Source organism: Equus caballus, chromosome 30 (genome assembly GCF_041296265.1).
Source record: "Equus caballus isolate H_3958 breed thoroughbred chromosome 30, TB-T2T, whole genome shotgun sequence".
NCBI lineage: Eukaryota > Metazoa > Chordata > Mammalia > Perissodactyla > Equidae > Equus > Equus caballus.
The window spans coordinates 37,783,077-37,802,406 of record NC_091713.1 but is presented as its reverse complement, the minus strand read 5'-3'; the positions used below and the strand labels follow the sequence as shown (position 1 = coordinate 37,802,406).

General features: G+C 55.3%; 1 protein-coding gene across 4 annotated transcripts in view; it reads right to left on the bottom strand.

Moving 5' to 3' along the window:
• The window catches only part of LGR6 (leucine rich repeat containing G protein-coupled receptor 6), a 111,145-nt gene that overhangs the window by 19,813 nt on the left and 72,002 nt on the right, over nt 1–19,330 (bottom strand). For 3 of the 4 annotated variants that reach the window (XM_070255913.1, XM_001916343.5, XM_070255914.1), the window contains 2 exons: nt 16,856–16,927; nt 1,891–1,959 (listed from right to left, as the gene is read on the bottom strand). In XM_070255913.1, coding sequence (XP_070112014.1) covers nt 1,891–1,959; nt 16,856–16,927 — 141 coding nt within the window. Of the gene's footprint in view, nt 1–1,890; nt 1,960–16,855; nt 16,928–18,855; nt 19,090–19,330 lie in introns of those variants that run through there. The other variant, XM_070255915.1, reaches the window with a different exon arrangement.

Here is a 19,330-nt window from a genome sequence, read left to right as displayed (position 1 = left end):
CCGACCACAAGGCCGTGAGACCAGAGGACTTCAGCCTGGGTCAAACAGTCCAGGGTCAAACCCTGCCTGTGACTTTTCTCCTTTGCTCGGGAACTCACCATCCTTCTCCCTGACCCTGGAGGGTCCCCAAGGAGGAAGCTGAGGGTGGGTGGGAGGAGGAGGAGGACACGGAAAGAACAGAACTTCTAGGGGCTCCGGGGGTGAGGGACGCTCCCCAAGTGGTGGCTGGCGTGGCCCCGAGGCCCTGAAACTGAAGGACACGGAAGTGCAGTGGCAGCGAGAGGGATACAATGCCGAGCGGGATGTTGAGTGACTGTGGACGGCATTATGGGGACTGAGGAACGAGGTGCCCGGTGGAGGGTCTGGGCCTCTGGAAGCCGGGAACCATGGGTTTGGTTAGCTGGGGAGCATATCTGGAAATACAAGTTAGACTGAAAAGTACATAATCCATGCTGAGCAGGCCCCTTTCCTCCTTTTCACGGGAGATTTCTGGGTTTTCCCTGCATCCTCCTGGCTCTGTCCCCTCTCTCTTTGTCCTGCCCTCCCTGCGTGACCTCCACCTCCAAGCCCTCTCTCACAGGGTCACCACCGGCCCGTGCCTCCCACCCAGGCCTGTTCGTTCACCCGTTCATCCCCTGCTTGCTTTGGAACACCGCCTCTGTGTCCAGTGCTGCGCTCAGCCCCCAGGGATTCAGAAGTTCTTAAGACTGAGGCAGCTTCTCTCAGAGACGTAGAGAGACAGAGACGGACGGACAGACACTTCCACACAGGCCCTTCTTGCTTCTGTTAACCTCGGTCTTGGCTCTCTCCTCTAATGCGTTCTTGTCCCCTCTCCTCACACCTTGGCAGACCCTGTTCCCTCTCGATTGACCAAATCTCGTCCTTTCCTCACGTCCCAGCTCAAAGGAAAAGTCAGGCCTTGGTGACTGTCTGGCGCGCCTCATGTGGACCCTTCCCTCTGGCTGGTGCGGCTGCTGCCTATTGCTATGTGCATCGGCCTTCGCCCCTTCAGACCTCCGGGCGGGGTGGAGGCGGGGAGGGGTAGTTGGAGTGGAGATGCTGTGCTGTCTCAGCATCTGGGGCTCTGACCATCAACTGTGGTTCCTCAGCCGGCTCTGCTCCAGCGTCAGTATGTCTCTCGCTGTTGCCCGGGATCCTCCCCCGTCGGCATGCTCCCCTCCTGGGGTCGGCCCTCTGCCCATTCGGCTTTTCCGTCTAGATCTTTTCCTACACGGTCCTCCATCCTCCTTCTAGGCCCATCTCAAGACGCCTTAGCCCACAACACTCTTTCGATGTCACTCTGGACTCCTACAATCATTTCAACTAAGACGTCACAGTTTAGGGTCAGAATTATATACGAGCCTAACTGCCTGGTCCTGTTCCCTGCATTACACACGTCACTGTGTCCTCAATGGGCCTGAAGGATCCCTGGGGATGGCTCGGCATAGCAGGTACTCAGTGAATGCTAAAATAGAATAATAGTAAGTGGTGGCTTGGGGAACCAAAGCCAGCTTCTCGTCTCCCCCAAGGGGACAAGGTGCTGAGGAGTGACCCCAGAAACCATCCCCAGTTCCTCTTCTCACTCATCTCCGGATGCACCCAACCAAGGCAGGGGCGGTGCCAGGCCCGGCCTAACAGGAGGCGGCTGGTGCCACGTGTCTCCCAGGCTGGAAGTGCTCAGGGCCATTTCTGCTCCTGACACACCCCTCAGAGATGCCCAGAGCCAAGCTAGTGAGGCCTGTGACCACTCAGACCTGCCCTGGGGGCTGGAGGGGCAGCGACAGTTTTCACAAGGACCACAGGAGGTGAGGGTGCACGGGAGGCCCAGGCCTGGCTTCCATCCCTGCCCTGGGAGAAGAGGACGCCAGAGAAACCAACAGAGGAGCTCACAGTTCCTGCAGTCTGCCCAGGGTCCGGATGGCGATGGGGAACTCCCTCAGCTCGTTGTAATTCAGGTCTCTGGAACGGAAGGCAGAGCAGTCATTAGTGGCAGCCGAACGGGGCATGTCGGGGTCCCTGAGAAATGGAAACTTGGCTCCGGGGTTGGCCAGAGAGATGTTTCCAGTCTCCAGATTGAGCTGCCAATGCCTGGAAACATATTTGGGATGCTCACATCCCGTTCCTCCTCCAGCAGCCTTGAGGCTTGGAGCCTTCTGGCAGCAGAACTGTTTTGAGGGGACACTTAGGATGTGGCCATTGGAACTCACTCCCTCGGAAGGAGTCCCTGCTGGCTCAGGAAACATCTCAGCCTTTGGAGACATGAGCGGCTGGGGAGGGGCTGACGGGAGAATGGGGCAGCAACAGGGTGACGCATTGTCCCCAGCGCTCGGGGAGCACTAGGGATGGTCCCACAGGTGACTCCTTGCCTGTCGTGGCCCCTGTTGTCGTCTCCTATAAAAATGCACAGGGCTTCTTATCTTTGGGCAGTGGCATGACAGCGAATTGTTAGTTTCTCTTACTCTTTTCTGCATTCCCTTTTTTTTTTTTTACTATGAACATAGATCACACGTACAATCAGAAAACAATGGAGAGAATTTCAAAAAGTGGTAGCAACCCAAGTTGGTAAGGATGTGGGGAAACAAGCATTCTAATCAACTATGAGTAGGAATTTATGTACAACATTTCAGAGGTAATTGAACGATATCTTTTCAAATTCAAAGATTCATTCCCAGTTACTCCAAGGCCAGGAGATTGTCCTACAGAGAAGCCTGCTCTGGGGTGTGAAGACGCCGTGCAAGGATGCACATCACAGCCTGGTCGGGGCAAAGGGGCAAAATCCTGACCCGCTCGTGATTAGAACCTCCCCTCTTCCATCACCTCAGGGGTCTTCTGCGTTTGTACCCTTCATGTGAGATAAACCAGAAAGGAGCCCGAAAGACAGGGCGCCCCGTCCGAAGAGCAGGAAGCCAGCGAGAGTGGCTGGGAACTGAGAGGCATAGCCGCCGACGTCCAGGCGTGTGCTCTGCGTCTCAAGACGGGATGCCCTCCCCATGCGGGAGCAGAGGAGACACCACTTTCGGATTTCTAAAGGTGGCTTTCACCTCACTCAGTGGCCAGTGGGTTAGCGCCTCTGGACAGGTGGCTGATTTGCAGGGGGCTGTGCCGGGGCCTCCACTTCCTGAGGCTGGAGTGCATGCCCCAGGCTTTGGCAATGGGGGGCTTGGTTATGGTGTCCCTCTTGAGCCCCCTAGGATGACCCTGGCCTGTCTTCTCAGCCTTGTGAAGCCACTTCTGCCCTGACACCTTTCCCGAGAGGACTGTCCAAGGCTGGGGCAGGGGACCACACAGAGGCCCTTAATTACAGTGACCTGGCAGGTTTTGTGGGTAAACACCGTGTTAACACGGGGATAATGACAGGCTCCTCTGCGTGACAGCGTCATTACACTTAATAGTCCCAGGTAGAGCCAGGGGCCAGAAGAGCCGTGGCAAGTGTCTGGCAGCCAGTCAGCCGCATAATTGCCTCTCCAGTAATTACCCGATGACGCTCAGACCATCCGGGTGATGGGGAATAGTTACGGCACAAATGCCCCGCCCACTCTGTGCTCTCTTGAGTGAATCAGACGCCTTTCCCTCCAACTCGCAAACCTCGATGGGCTCATAGAGAGGTTCCCACAAGCCGCTGAGGGGAGGACGTGGGTTCCCAGGGACCAGAGGCACTGGAGCTGGACGGAGGAAGAGTGTTCACCTCTCTGGGGTTCCACCATGGGCACAGAAGACGCCGGGAACATCGGGCTGGGAGAGTGGAGGATGGAAGCAGCAGGGATGCGCAGGAACACTCTCCTTGGTCTTAGATCGCAGGAACGGTTCACCCGCACATCGCAGCGTCTCCAATTCAAGTGTCCCCAGTTTAACTCGGTTCAGCTCACTCGAGGATTCTCTACTGTCCCCCAGGGCAACTGGATTTCCCATAAGTAGCATAAGAGCATCTTCCCTCAAAGCCTGAATGTCGCATCATTGTCTTAAATGCAGAGATTCACGCTGGTCTGGCCTCAGAGCTTTGCTCTCAATTCCATCCGCCTGGAACGCTGAGATATTGGCACGGCTACTACCCACTTCATTCAGCCCTCCGTCCAATGACCCCTCATCAGAGAGGCCTCTCTCTGCCTCTCATTCACCGTTCCTCCACCCTGTCTGGGGGATTAAGAGTGGCCGTGAGTCTAGTCATTTTATAGTTCGTAACTTTGTCAAATCAACATGTTGCATCTTTACCTTATACGATACATCAATTATATCCCAACGAAGCTGGAGAAAAAGAAAACGGCCGCAAGTCCTTTGCAGCTTCTCTGTCAAGAGCTGGCCTCTACCTCCCAACTCTGGAGACTGGGCTGGCCTTGTGACCAGCACTGACCAACAGAACGAGGTGAAATTGGCATGGTGTGACCCAGTCCTAAGTCACTTCACAGCCTCTGCCTTGTCTTGGACTGCCCTCTCCACCGTGGAAGGAGGCCGGGCTAGGCTCCCAAGTGACGAGAGCCATGCGGAGAGAGGACCAGCCAGCACCAGGGCCCCGGACGTGCGAGAGGCTCTCGCCCTCAATGAGCCTCCAGCGACCTGGAGAGGGAGCCCAGGGCAAGAGCCCAGGAGAGGCCAGCCAGCCCACAGACTCATGGGAAACCATCAATTGCTGTGTTACACCATGAAGTTTGGGGTTGGTTTGTTGTGTAGCCATAGATCATGAGATGCCCCTCTTTCATTTTCCTCGTGGAACATACCGACATCTGACACACATTTGTCAATTTTCTTCCCACCCAACTAGAATGAAACTCCTTGAAAATAGGAACTTTGTCTGTTTCATATTCTAAACACCAAAATAGTATTGGCACAGTAGCTTGACAAATTCCTCTCGGATGAATAAATAAAAGTGGATTAATGAAAATCTCTAATGGACTCTTAGGGGACCTAGCGTATTTGGAGGAACATCCTTAAGGTTTTGAGACGGATGTCAAAAAGGCCGTCCTGAGGGCACCGTCGGGCTTGCCCAGGGACACCGAGAATGTGGGACGGGTCCCCTGTGACTTCACCGTCACTGAGCCCTCACACGGTTCTCTGGACCCGTGTCTAGGCAGCCAGATTGAGTGGTTCCAGGCCTCCCTGCTGGTTTCTGGTCAGGAGTTCTGCCAGGAACAGCCTCACAGACAGCGGAAAAAGACATGTGGTAAGAGGCATGCAAACTGAAAGGCAGTTTCTGTAGAGACGTGTGGGAGAATAAAAATTGTGCAAATGTCAAAAAGATTCTGCAAACTACATGCCAAGGAGGTAGCCTGAATTCTCCCACCCAGACTGCTACACAGACTCAAGGACCTGGGTGATCGCGAAAGCTTTGCTTTGTTTGGTGCTGTGTAGACGCAGTCTCCCGCTCTGACTGTCTAAGGAACACGTCTCTGGAACTCTCTGCCCCAGATGAATCCAGCTTGGTGCAATGGACGCTGGTTGCTGCCCCGAACACACAAAGCATTCTGCCGGGCAGAGTGGAACGTGGAGAGGTGGGTAAGAAACACTCTGTCTAGACGGATGCAGAAGACAACCAGCTGAGTGACCTGGGCACGATGTGGTAGGTCCTGGAGGACACACAGGGCACCGGGGCCTTTGGAGGCTGTGGAGCTGGGGGGACGAGAGGGCTTCATGGGGACGTGGCATCTGAACCAGGTCTTGATGGCTGGGCGGGATGTCAGCAGGTAGAGAGGAAAGGATGGTGGGTCAAGCAGACAGAGCTTAGTTTAGAGGGCGTGTGCTGTGGAGTTCTGAGAAGAACCAGTGGTGTAGTTTGGTCAAGCAAAGGGCATATTTGGTGGTGAGGCTGGACAGGAGTTTCCCCCGGACTGCGGCACATGCTCCTAACTGGAGTCCTGCCACCAGGTCATCCATGAGGCAACCTTGGCTGAGCTCTGATTCTGCGCAGGCGCTGAGTGCTTGGCCCGAATGATCTCTTACTCCTCACGATAGCCTTGCAGGTGGACACCACTCTACACCCGTTTTACAGTTGAGGGAAGTGAGACAGAGGTGTCCAATAAGTTGTCTGATCTCACCCGGTTATTAAACAGCTGTGGCAGAGACCACCCTGTCCACCAAAATCCACCCCCTCCTTCCTCTTTAGCTGCACCACTTAGAAAATGCCATGGCCACTAGCCACGTGTGGCTCTTTACATTAATGACAAGTTAGTAAAATTAGCAGTTCAGCTCTCGGTCTCACTAGCCACACCTCAAGCGCTCATGTGGCTAGTGGCTACCACGCCCGTAGCACAGATTTCGAACATGTCCGTCATTGCAGAAAGTTCCAGTGCACAGCGCTGCCCCACAGTAACAGGAGGAATGGTCAGGAACGTAGCTACAGTGAATTTCCCAGCCTCCTTTGCAGGAGGTGTGGCCGTCCGACCAGATTCTCCCCCACGGAAGGTGTGCAGAAGGGGGACGTGCCACGTTTAGTCCAGGATTTATAAAACAGCCAGCCTGTCTCCTCCATCGTCTCTCTACCTTCCACCAGCTGATGCTGAAGACCGTGAGGCCCTGGGGCTGGTGAGGCCCCAAGAAGACACACCCTCCGTGGAGTTCAGTGATCCAGAAATGAGCTTCTCTTGTCTGATCCATAGGTGTGTTTTTCCCTATTTGTTACAGCTGCTTCGCCTCCCTGAGCCGGCTCAGCACGGCAGCCAGGATTGGAACCTGGCGGCGCCTCTGGAGCCCACACGTACAGCTACTACACGTCTGCCAGAAAGATCTCTTTACAACGCGAAGCTGACCGTCACTCCCCTGATGAACAATCGGAAAGGCTTCCTCCTCGCTCACAGAACAAAGTTCAAGTTCCTTAACGGGCGGCGGCGGCGAAGTCATCTCCAGCCCCGTCTGCGGTTCCACCCTCTCGTGTTTCCCCGCGTCACCCACGCTGTCGACCTGGGACGCCCTCCCCACACCCTCAGCTGTTGATGTCCTGGTCGTCCTCTGAAGTCCGGCTCTCTTCATGATTGACTCTGTCCCTGCAGGCAGAACGAGTCCCTCGCCCACTCAGCACTTTCTGGTCTTTCTCCAGAAACGCGCTCAGCATCAGACGGGTCAGAGCGCTGGTGGTGGTGGTAACAATGATAACGGTAATTACTGTGTAACAGTCACAGTTCTAGGCGACCTACACATATCAACTCGCTTCATTCCCTCGCCAGCCCTTTGAGGTAGGTGCTATTATTACCTCCATTTTGCAGAGAAACTGAGGCACAGAGAGAGGCAATCACTTGACCAGGTTCCGCAGCTAGGAAGGGAAGAGCCGGGACGGAAGCCCAGGCAGCTGAGTCCAGAACCGGGTTATCTGTGTGCACGTGTCCCCCCACGAGATGGGAAGCCTGCTGCAGTCGAGGAGCGCAGGGCTCCCTGCTGGGTCTCCCGGAGCCCATCCGTGTGAATGTTCACGGTCGAGGATGGTCCCTTGAGCCCACTGTGCGAGGCCTAGGTGGGGGGCTGCGTTGGCCTCATGGCTGGCCGCATGGGGGCAGGGGCTCGGCTCCTTGGCATTAAGCGCTAACATGCAGGCTCTTGGCGGCTGCAGGGAAGGCCGCCCTGGCCCAAGGCTCGTTCCATTGCAGAGTGGTTTACGATGCCCTAAACGTCAGCTGGGAAACTCGTCCATCTGTGGCTTTATAGTCTATTATCTTTAATAGCCCGGAATCAGCCAGAAGCCCAGGAAGAGTTAGTTGTTCCGTCTGCTGCTCCTGGGAGCCGGGAGCAGACGGGAAGGGCCGAGGTTAAGGAGAAACCATTCCCAGCTCCGGCCAGAACTCAGTCTAGAAGCTGCAGCAGTCCAGGCTAATCACCCCTTCGTCTGGTCAGCTGTTTCCAGCCAGACCCAATCAAAGCTGATGGCAAACCCGTGGCACCGGTGAAAGAGGCTGAGAAGGCGACCCAGCTCCCCAGCTGCTCAAGGACCCATGTCCCCAGTTTTCTCCTCTCCGGCCGGCTATGCAGGAAGGGCCGACTCCTGAGGTCCCCGGGGAGCCTCGCTGGACTCAGAGCGCAGACTGGCGAGTTTCACAGCCGCCTCGCCCAGCCCCTTCTCACTGCTCGGGAAACTGAAGCTGGAGGAGAGCAGGGAAATCGCTGGACGTTCCAGAACCTGTTGGCTCCCGGTTGAACGCCCTCTCTATCTGCTCCCCAGCGCTGTGTCCTGGCTCTGAGCAGCAGGGCTGAGAAGAGAGTTGCAGGGAGAGTGGGAAGGAGGATGAACGGGGAGGCGGGTGGACACAGGCTTCCCCCAGGTGCACGAGCATGTCAGAGCCTGATGCTGGCGCTGGAGGCTGGACTCCTCCTGTGTGTTATCTGCACGTAGGGAGAGCTCCTGTCCTCTGGGTGCCACAGGGTCACCTCGAGCCAGTCACTTAACTTCGCTCCTTGTGTCTCCTCACCTGCAAACCATGAGGCTGCCCTGTTCACCCGGCCCAGAGCCTGCATGGAGCAGACGCTCAAACATCGCGATTGCTCTTCTCTCTTCCTTCACCAGACGTTAGACACCAGGACAGACGCTGCCACTCATTAGACACCACGACAGCAGACACACAGGGTGCTCTCTCTACTTTCAATAGCAATAAAGCAGGATTAATATCATTAATTGGGCTTCCGCTTACACTTTTATTCTCCAGGCTAATACCCGTGGGTATTGCCAGGTCACAGATAAGGGACAGGGAGGAACGTGGGTGAGCCCAGCTCTTTCATCTCCCGAAGGCCTGTCCCAAAGCCGAGCACAATGCATACGCCTCTCAGCCGCTCTCGGTCCTGCAGACGGAGCCTCTGCCCGAATCTGACTGCACATGCTCGGGGCAGGCGACCCGGTGAGCCAGGAACCAACAAAAGCTTTATGACTAACGGCATTGTTTTATCTTCTAAACAGCCCACAGAGAGGGCCACCCCTTTAAAAAGGCAGCAATTAGTAAATTGTCACCAGTTTATTGAGAGCCACAGACACGCCTTCCTTTTGCCCTCCCTCCACCTACACTCTCTTCCGTGCCAGAAAGAAAATTCGGAAAATCCCTGAAGTGATTGCAGAGCTGGGTTTAAGGAAAGTTGCTGACCTCTGATACAGAGGTCGTGGTCCTGCCCTAACGAAGCACTGGGGTCAGAGAAGCCTAGAATTGGAGGGCGGTCAAAGGTCACAGTCCAACCTGCCCAGGCATTTCTCCAAGTTAGAGAGCATGGGACATCTGTGCTGTCTCCTGGGCTGGGAGAAAACAAATGAGTAGATTCTTAAATCTGGCGTTCAGGGGCAAGGTCTGGGCTGAAGACTTCGCATTGCACTGAGTATGGCAGACCGGAGCTGGGAAGAACCTCAGAGATCGGCTAGTCCAGTGCTCCCGCAGTACAGATGGAGAAACTGAAGCTCAGAGAGGAACAGAGATGGCCAGGGGTCAGACAGCCGTTCCTTTGTTCTTCAATATTTATTGAGTATTTTCCCCGTGTCAGGCACTGTGTCAGGTGCTGCAGATACGGCTGTGAACAAGACTCACGGCAAGGTGGAGACAGACACAAACTGCCTAGATAAGTAAAGAATGGAGGACGTCAGGTTGTGGGGTGCTATGGAGAAATCAAGTAGGAAAAGGAGACGGAGGGTTCAGGGAGGAGCGGCTGCAAAATGCTGATGGGGGAGGACGCACTAAAGAGGTGGCATGTGAGCAAAGTCTGGAAGGAGGTGGATAATTGTGGAAAGAGCATCCCAAACAAAGGAAACAGCCAGTGCAAAGGTCCTGAGGCAGAGGCATACATGGTGTTTGAGGAGGCCGTTGTGCCTGGAGAAGACTGAAGAAGGGTGAGGCCAGAGAGGTGGCAGGGGGTCACGTTGTCTGAGGCCTTGTGGCCAGTGGAGAACTCTGGCTTCTTTCCAGAGAGTGATGGGAGCCACGGGAGGGCTTCAATAGAAAAGGAACACGTCTGATTTGTGTTTTATAAGAGTCCCTCTGGCTGTTGTGTTGAGGAAGATCATAGAGTAACAAGGATGGAAGCAGAGTGACCAGGTAAGAGGCCATTGCCAGAATCCAGGGAGGGAAGGGCACGGGCTGGTGAGAAGCGGTCAGATTCTTAACATATTTTGAAGATGGAGCCAGTGTTGCTTGCTGACAGCTTGGATGTGGGGTGTGAGAGAAAGAGAGTTTTCTGGATCACCCCAAGGTTGGAGCCTGAGCGACTGCAAGAACAAAGCTGGCATCACTGGGCCAGGGAAGACTTCTAGAGCGACGGGCCTGGGGGACGTTTGGGCGCGGTTTGAGCGTCTATCAGCCGTCCACATGAGCACGTCAAGAAAGCCTTTGGATCATGAAGTCTGGGGTTCAGCCCCAGAGCCATCAGCAAATCCACAGTATGGAAAACCGGGAGAGCAGTTGAGAACACGGAGGGAGAGTGTAAGCAGGGTCCCCCTCGGGGTACGCCACGGTTAAGGAGTTAGGGCGAGGCGACCGGCAAGGCCGTGAACAGCACATTAGTGATTAGAAGTTACAGAGAACTCAGACTCCTGGTCCAGAGCCCCTTAGTCCCTGTGTGGGGGGCGCTACACTTTCCTTGTTCATAAATGTTTCCCCAGTGCCTGTATCTCGATAAATAGTCGTGGGAGTGAGTGAATCTAAAGAAACAGAAGAAAAGAGGCTGGCAATTGTTGCTTCTTACCAGCTCCTCTTTCCCACAGACATCAGGGCCAGACCTCAACTTCTGAGTTTCCTCGCCCCGGATCTACCGGAACCTGCCGCAAAGCGGTTTCTGAGGGGCCCCAGGAGCCCGGCTCCCGCCCTCCCTCCCCTCCACTCCAGACCAGCTGGCCCAGGGGCCTGTGAGGAGCCACGTTCAGAGCAGAAGCTTTGGCCCCACGGCCAGCAGGAGAGGAAGGGACAGCGGGAACGCGAGCAATGACCTTGGCCAGCACAGCACGGTGGCAATGGGACAGGGGACACTGTGCTGGGAAAAACTATTAATAACCTGTCACAGTCGTGGACACAGGACAAACTCACTGGGTAGCTCAATTTTCTGCCTCTTAGAAGTCATTAGTGGTTCTGCAGGGAAGCCAGAAAAAAAGTTTTATATGGAACAATAAATTACTCTATAGGCCACAAAACCCCACAAATTTGCAGCTAATAAACCCGCAAATGTAAGATGATTAAGAGCTGGCGCGGAAAGAGTTCCTCCGTGCTCCCAGGGCCGGCCTGGAGGGGCCGCGTGGGCTGACGGCTGACGCTGCGCCAAAGGCAGGGAAACCCGCGTTCCAGCCCTGGCTCTTAATTAACTGGAGGATCCTGGGCAAGTCCTCCACTCTGCCTCAGTTTCCTCACCTGTAACACAAGGATACACCATTCCTGCCTGTCGTCCTCAATGAGTATTTGAGTGGGAGGAATAAATGAGATATGAAATGCAACAGCCTTTGAGAAAAATGTATTTTTAATTCTCTGAACTGCAGGAATTCTCAGAGGGATGATCCGTGCTTGCCTTTAGATCAGAGGCAAACTGGCGAGATTCACCTGGACCTCTGCCCCACCCGTTAGCCTGCCTGGCGGGCTCTTCTGTGGAGCCTGCCTGTGGGTGGCTGGAGCGGGTTGAATTGTAGCCCCGAAAAGGTATGTTCAAGTCCCAACGTCTGGAACCTGGGAGCGTGACCCTATTTGGAAAAAGGGCCTTTCCAGATGTAATTAAGTTAAGGATCTTGAGATAAGATCATCCTGGATCAACAGGGTGGGCCCTAAATCCAACAAGTGCCCTTATAAGAAGAGGAGGCAGGGAGAAGGCATGTGAAGATGGAGGCAGAGTTCCGAGTGAGCCGAGGAGTGCCAAGAGTTGCCCGCAGCCGCCAGAGGTCAGAGAGAGGCCTGGAGCAGATGCTGACTCGAACCCTCTGAAGGAACCAACCCTGACAACACCTCGATTTTGGACTTCTGGCCTCCAGCCTGCGGGAGAATAAATTTCTGGGGTTTTTTTAAAAGCCACCAAGTTTGTGATAGTTTGTTATGGCAGCCACAGGAAACTAATACGGCAGCCGCGCCCTGACCATCCACACTCTGGAGGAGATGAGTCAGGCAACACCCTCCCTGCCACCTTCAGACACACTGCTGTCAAAAAAAAAAAAAAAGGAAAGAAAGAAAGGAAAATTAATTAGTTAATTAATTTAGGAGGGGCAAAGTCACATTGCTGTCCATCCAGCATTAGGTGGGAGGACGGGAACGAGAAAGCCCACACCAATGAAGCACCTGGAGCCTTCCAGCCTCGGTAAATATCATCACGTGCATTGAAAACTATCGTCTCCATTTCCCATTTGTGGAAACCGAGCCTCTGGAGAGTTCAGGTGACTCGCACATGCCACGTGCTGGTGGCAGAGCCAGGGCCGAATCCAGGTGAGCTGACTCAGGTCCAGTCGTTAGTCTGCTGCAGGATGCCCCTGAGCCCTGGGAGACCCTCCACTGGAGACCCGCCTGGTTTTCTGTCTCGGTCCGAAGGCTGGCCCTTGGGCCCAGGACTGAGAGACGGCCGGACACCTTGAGGACCAAGTCAGAGTTGGTTTAGAGCAAAATCTGTTGGCATGAGTGGTGTCGATGACGCAGAGCCAGAGGGCTTTGCAGCCACAGCTTCCGTCGAAGTAAAAACGTCCTGTGGAAGCAGATCACTGGGGCATCTGGCCCCAGACCAGCTTTTACGCGGAATGCACAATTTTGTTTCATCAGGCAGAATCCTATAGATTCCCGCCCTGCTCTCCTCCCAGACCTCTGCTGAACGCTGGTCCTGATTTGGAGCTAGAGCGGGAGGTTTCTGTTGCCACGATGGCCCCAGGCTTCCCTCCAAAGGGGAAAGGTCCAGCCAGCACAGGGGCTCCAACTGGGTCGATCTGTTTAATGAGGTTATAACGAGGCTGAGATCATCTCCCAGGCCCGAGGGAGGCCAGGCACCGTTGGCCCCAGCTCCATCCTAGGCCCTCTCCGCTCTGAGTCACAGCCGAGACGCAGACGTCAAACTCCCAGACTAGGGAGTGGTGTTGGGCCCTGCGTTGTAACAGTGTTTGCCAGGCTTTTCTTTTTTTGCACAGACTTCATGGGTAAGTACAGCTGGGGAGTCAAGGACCATTAGCTGACAGCTCTGCACAGCATCCGCGGCCCCCAGCCAGGCATTTCCAAGCATTGACCAAAGGGCAGGGTGGCCTGGTTTTGGGTCCCTGAGACCCTTCCTGGAGAGCTTCCCAGAATTGCTCCTGGTCCTGCTTTCTCTTATTTCTCAACCTAGATATCTGGGAAGGCCTGAGATGGACCTGACCTCACAGGAGCTGGTGCTCAAGGGAGGGAGGGATCAGGAGGCGAGAGTTTTGGGTCCTAGTGGTTTACCATCACTCACAAACTGTAGAAACTTGTGCATTCACCCCAGATCTCTGGATTTGGTCTGATCTTGAAAGAGGAGGAAATGGTACTTCACAGGCCAGGGGCGGGCCCATCTCTGATTCTGACCTTCTCAACAGAGGCGGGGCATCCTCAGTGTGGGAGCAGAAAGTGGGTGCAGAAGCAGGACAGAGCTGGTCCTGTCTGCCTCCGCTGGGGTGTCTTGGTCAGGTCTGGAATCATGATGATGGCATCAGGGGAAATGGGAGCAATGTCCCCAGAGCCTCTCCCTGGGCGATTGGACTCCTCAAAGCACACAAGGCTTCTGCTCAGGGCCTGGAGTCTGCCTGCTCTACTCTGCTCAGTAGGGGAGAGGGCACAGCAGCACCCAGCCCCTGGACCCTGCCCACATCCCTTGGATTTGCCTGGCTCTTTTGGAGCAGAAGAGAGCATGGTGCATGTGTATCTCACTCACGCTCATCCTTTGAGGTAGCCCATGGGGATGCTCATCTGATGCCCAGCAGACGAGGGAGGCGGGGCTCACAGAGAGGAGGCTGCCGGCTCTGGGTGGCCCAGCTTGCAGAGTAGGACCTCCTGTGTCACCCAGGCAGTCTGGCCTCCAGAGCAGAGGGCCTGACAGAGGCCGTGCTGCCATGGGTGCGTTGGTTGGCAGCAGGTGTGTCTGCACTGTGCTCGGGTGTGGGGTGGCAGCGTGTATGTGGGGGGGAGCATGGAGGGCTTGAGTGTGTGGCATGAGCATTGCATGGCTGCCTTGCCTGCTGTGTGTGGCTCGGGTGGCTGTGTGACCACGTGTGCATGCCTGCACCGGGCCCTCCTCCCAGGTGGAATGGCTGGGTCCCGCTCCCCCTCAGAGGAGGAGCCTGTTGATGAAGCCAAACCACAGCAGGGCCGGGAGTAGGGGGTGAGGGGGGGTCTCGTCCTCCCTCTGCTGCGGAGATGAGAGTGGCAGAGACTTACCCAGGGGCCCGAGGGAGAAATACCCCTCCAGTGAGACGCTCGCATGAAAAGCTCCAGAGCAATAACCGTGCCTGAGGACGTGCCAATTACGCAACCATTAAAAGGCCTGACTATCTGTCTCTCTCCTTTTATTCTCCAGCCACGCCTCCATCTCTCCACAGCTGGCCGCCCCTGCAGGCCCCAGGTAACTGCTCTGGGGGGTAGAGGATAAAGAACGCACTTCCCCCTTTTTAACTGGAGATCAAAAGTTGGAGGAACTTACCCTCAAGGGCAGGGAAGCGAGGGGCGTTGCTGAGATGGAGGCCCTTGGAGGAGGGATGGGGAGCAAGGAGGGAGCACAGGGCAGGTTCCTAACCCTGTTTGCCAGGCTGTCGGGACCCGCACACATCATCTCAGTCAACCCACGCCCACCCTGGGAGTCAGCGGTATCAGCTGTATCCCAGAAAACCAGACTCCCAGAGGCAAACGACGTCACCGAGTCATGAAGCTGGTGGAGCTGGCTTAACACCAAGCTGTCTGATGCCACCGGGCGGTTCTGACCCCAAGGTGGGAAGTGGGGACCGTTCCCATCTCTTCTCCTTGACTTCCCCACCTGTAAAGTGGGTGCAAGCCCTGGGATCTGAGCAGAGGCCGAGCGCTCCTGCGGATGGAAGGTGCCGTGGGCGCTCAGCGGCAGGACAGCTCTGAAGTCGAGCCAGCGCCAGCTGAGCCAAACACCCTGCGTGCGGCAAGCCAGTGGCTCATTGAGAAAGAACTAGGCAGCGTGCCCCAGAAGTGAAGAAATCGCTGCTGGTTGGCTTTTTAGAGTTGCCAACCCACACCCATTGTATGTGCCCCCTCCACACCCCACACTCCCGGGCAGGTAACACTGGGCTCCCCCTGCTCTGCGGGCGCCCAGCAGCTCCAAATGCCGCCTCCAAAGCTCTTGTGTCTCGAGGGCCTGGCCTTTGAGAGGGTCACAGCTATCTCTTACACCTGGGAGCCCCCAACCCAGCATGATAGGCTTACACAATTCACAGTCGACCCAGATGACTGAGGACTGCAGGCACAAGCTCGGGACTTGCACCTGTGTTTTCTCAGTTAACGCACCCTAGATCACTCTGTCCCTAACTGAGGGAGTGACTCTGGGGTCACGCCACCTCCCTGGACATCAGTTAGCAGGCTGATTGAGCAGGCCGGACTGCCCAGCAGTAACCGTCCAGCTGTCTACGACAGCTAGAGAGGGGATGCACACAGCCAGAGCCCCACGCGGCAGTGGGGAGAGGCTCCCTTTCCTGACTCCTGGCTGGGGCACATCCCCCTGCACCCCATTCCTGGGCGCTCAGTCAGCTGGAAGGTGAGGACGCCGGGGAGCCGGACCCGCTCTGGCGTTTCTCCTGCTTCGGGCTGAGCCCAAGGGAGTGACCGTGGCCCTGGGTCTCCCGCCCACAGGAAAGATGAGCGGAGCCTTGGTCTTGGCTTCCCGTCCTTCCCCCACAGCCACAAACGCAGACGCCGAGGCCTCTGGGACAGAGCCACTGAACGGTCTTCCCCACACCTCCCTCCTCAGGTCACACAGCTTGTCTCCCTGCATCGTCTCTTCTGCTGCTCTGGACTCTTGAAAACCCCTTGCCTCAGGAACGATGCCTTGGTGCGTGTGTCACGGGTGGAGAAAGGCAGATGGAGTATGGGGGCCAGGTAGCAAGAGGAGCTGTGACCATGCCCCCAACGCCAAGAGCCCTTCTCCAGCCTCAGCGGCTCACGCTTGGTGACCTGGGGGTCCTCGTTTCCCCAGTGCTGCCCTCCCAGGCCTGCACCAGGTGGCCATGACCACCAGCCCCATCGTGGGAGCCGAGAGACCCCGGCTGGCACGGCCAGTGTGCTCAGAGAGCCTGGCCAGTTGTTTGCTCAAGTGGTGCCCACTCAGCCCACTCTGTGGGGCCTGGCGGGACTCCAGAGGAAATGATGGGTGGGTTTGGGCGAATTCTGACCTTCACCGAATTCCAGGATGATGATGTGTGAATAATATGGCTTTTTAAGCGTCAACAGCTTGGGTGCTTTTTATAGTCAGGCCAGAGCGCTGAAGGGACCATCTCCTCATTCATCATCTAGCTCGTTAGACCGACTGGCACACAGGACCAGCATGACTCGGTGTATCACTCTCCCTCTGTCAGCAGCCACCCTCAAACAGATGTCAAAACTGCCATCAAGTCAACCCCAGCCCCACCCCCAAGCCTTCCATTCCCAGGCTTCATATCCCAGTTCGACTAGCTTCTCCTCGCAGTTCTCATTTCTGTCTAAAATTTGCATTGTTTTGGTGGTCTCTGCTGGCAGGCCTCCTAGGCTCTCCGTCTCTGGGCCACCCTGAACTCCCCGAGAACAGTTCCGCCCCTCCGAAGGAGGAAGGAATTCACTGGGAGTGACATTCTCGAGAAAGTGCTCGGGAGGGGCACGCGGATGAGCCTGGAGCCACAGCCCAGCATCCCAGTCCTGCCAGTCTTCCCCTCTGCCACCCTCCCTTCCGACTCCGGGACTCCAGGCTGTCATCACCCGGCAGGACAGAGTCCACAACCCCACAACCCCACACTCACAGTGTCTCCAGATTGTGCAGCCCCTCAAAGCTGTGGGTCCCCAGATGCTGGATGCGGTTGTTATGAAGATGCCTGTGTGGGAAGGAGAGCCACGTCAGAATGGGTGCCCACAGCATCAGGGCCCGGGGGAAAGTGGAGGCAGAAGCAGGGACAGACTGACCCCAGTGGCCCAGCCCCTTGTCTCTAGGGACAAAATGATTGGCCAAGACTGACTTCTGAAGTCACAATCTCCAAGACTGGATTGACCATGGGCAACGCTGTTTTGACTTCTTATTGAAGGAGAGAACGAGAGCGAGACGTCAGGCCTGGACCACAGCAAGCTCCCGCTATGCTTTGGAGAGAGGCCTGATGTCGGGGGCTCGAGTCTGAGGCTCCTGCTCCCCGGGACCCAGCCTGCCTGACTCAGTGGCCAGACGCACTTGTGGGAGCCCACAGCAAACCACTGCAGACAACATATAATTAAAGGGTAAGGTCTCTGTTGTAGCTGGAGAGAGCCGTCGACAGGCTCAGAGATGGGAGATGGGTGAGGCCGGAGAAGTCAGGGAAGCCTTACGGAGGCGGTGGTCCAGAGGCGGACCCTGAAGACTGGTGATCTGAAGAGGCAGGCGGTGGGGACAAAGGTGGGGACGGGGGAGGAGCCCGGTGTGTTAGCAAAGGGCTTGGCCAGAGCTCGTGCGGGGTGGGTAGAGGCAGGAGATCTGTTTGGGAGCGACTTCCAGGGTAAACATTGAAAATAAGCAACAGAAGTTTCTCCTCCCAATTCCTAAAGAAATGAGCGAAAATAGCAAAAGCAAGCCCCCTGGCCCACCCCAAATATGACAAGCAGCAACGAAGCGAAGGCAGAGACACAACCCAAGGTGAGTAAACCGCGGGATCGGGTGGCCAAGGGAAAATGCTGGCACCCCTCGTCAGCTCCTTCTCCAGAAAGTGAACTGGCAAGAAAACCAAGTCTGGAGAATTCTCCCTGAAACCCCCAATCTGGAGAGATGCAGCTCTGCGGGTATCCTTTCTTCCCCTCCCCACTGCTGGCCTCCAAGGAGAACAGGTGACAGGGGGAAGAAAAGTAAGGCTCCACGCTACTCGCTAAGATGAGGAACGGTCCTGAAGCCCAAGGGCATGCAGGTCGGAGGGACCTCGATCTGAAGCCGGCAGAGCCCAGGGGCTCTGACAAAGCCTGGGCGCCACCCAGAGCACACCCCACCTGCACCACTCCACGGGGTGCATGCACGCCATGGAACCACATTTACCCCGACAGCAGCCCTCACACTGCAGGGTGGAGGGAACCGGTGGGCCAGAGATGGTGCAGCCAGAACAGGGAGACAGAGCTACAGGCATGAGCCAGAAAAGAGAGGTCACATGGCAATTATGGAAACACACAGCAGTGACCCAGAGAGAGAAGAGACAAGAGGATGCAAAAGACAAAGTTCCAACCTGGAAGAAAATGTAACTAAGGATGAGGCACAGAGGAAATTTATCACAATGGCCTTCTGCTGCAGAATAATCCAAGAAAACAATATTTCCAAGATGAAATTTCAAAAATGAAAGGAAAAAATGACATCATAGACTAAGGAAACAAATTGAAGACCAAAACTACATCATTAAAAAATTAGTCAATAAACTAGAACCAAGCAACAGCGTAGATGCTGCTGAACACCGAATTGGTGTCATAGAAGAAGCTTGAGATAATCGCGGACGACGTGGCTGATTGAGACAAAAGGTAAAACAGCTGGGAACTAAGAGACGTAGAAGAGAGAATCGTGATTCAGGTTAATTGATGTCTCTGAGGGAGAGAATCCAAAATGAGACATAAGCTGTATTCAAAGACATAATACCAATAAAATTCTCTGAAAGGAAGAAAAGAATGGAATGCTCTGCTCAAAAGCATACATTGTTCCAGAAAAATTAGATGCAGAATATTCTGCATGGTGACATATTCTACTTAAGATATTAAAGTTCAAGGACTAAAAAACCTCTTTGGGCAGAAAAAGGAAATCACTTACAAGAGGAAGAAGTCAGGCTGGGCTCCAAGATGGTGTTCAAACACAAGGCAACAGGCAGAGCCAGCCGACGGAGACAGGTAGGGATGGGAGTCTTGAGAGGCTGGGGTCCCGTCTGTCTTCCCCATCCTTGCCCACCTGCTTCGTCAGGTTCCAGTGGAGAGACAGACCCCTCCCACAGGGCGCTTCTGATTTGATAGGGAAAACACAGCCCCCATCTCTGGAAATAAACCGTCTCCCCTTACCAAGGGGTTTTAATTTTTCCCATTTGCTCCACACCTATAACCCAGCTGTCACCAAACTACCATTTCTTCCTGCCTCCTTTCCACTTCCCCCAGCATCTCTGGGAATAAACCATCTCCCCTCACCAAGGGGTTTTAATTTTTCCCATTTGCTCCACACCTATAACCCAGCTGTCACCAAACTACCATTTCTCCCTGCCTCCTTTCCACTTCCCCCAGCATCTCTGGGAATAAAC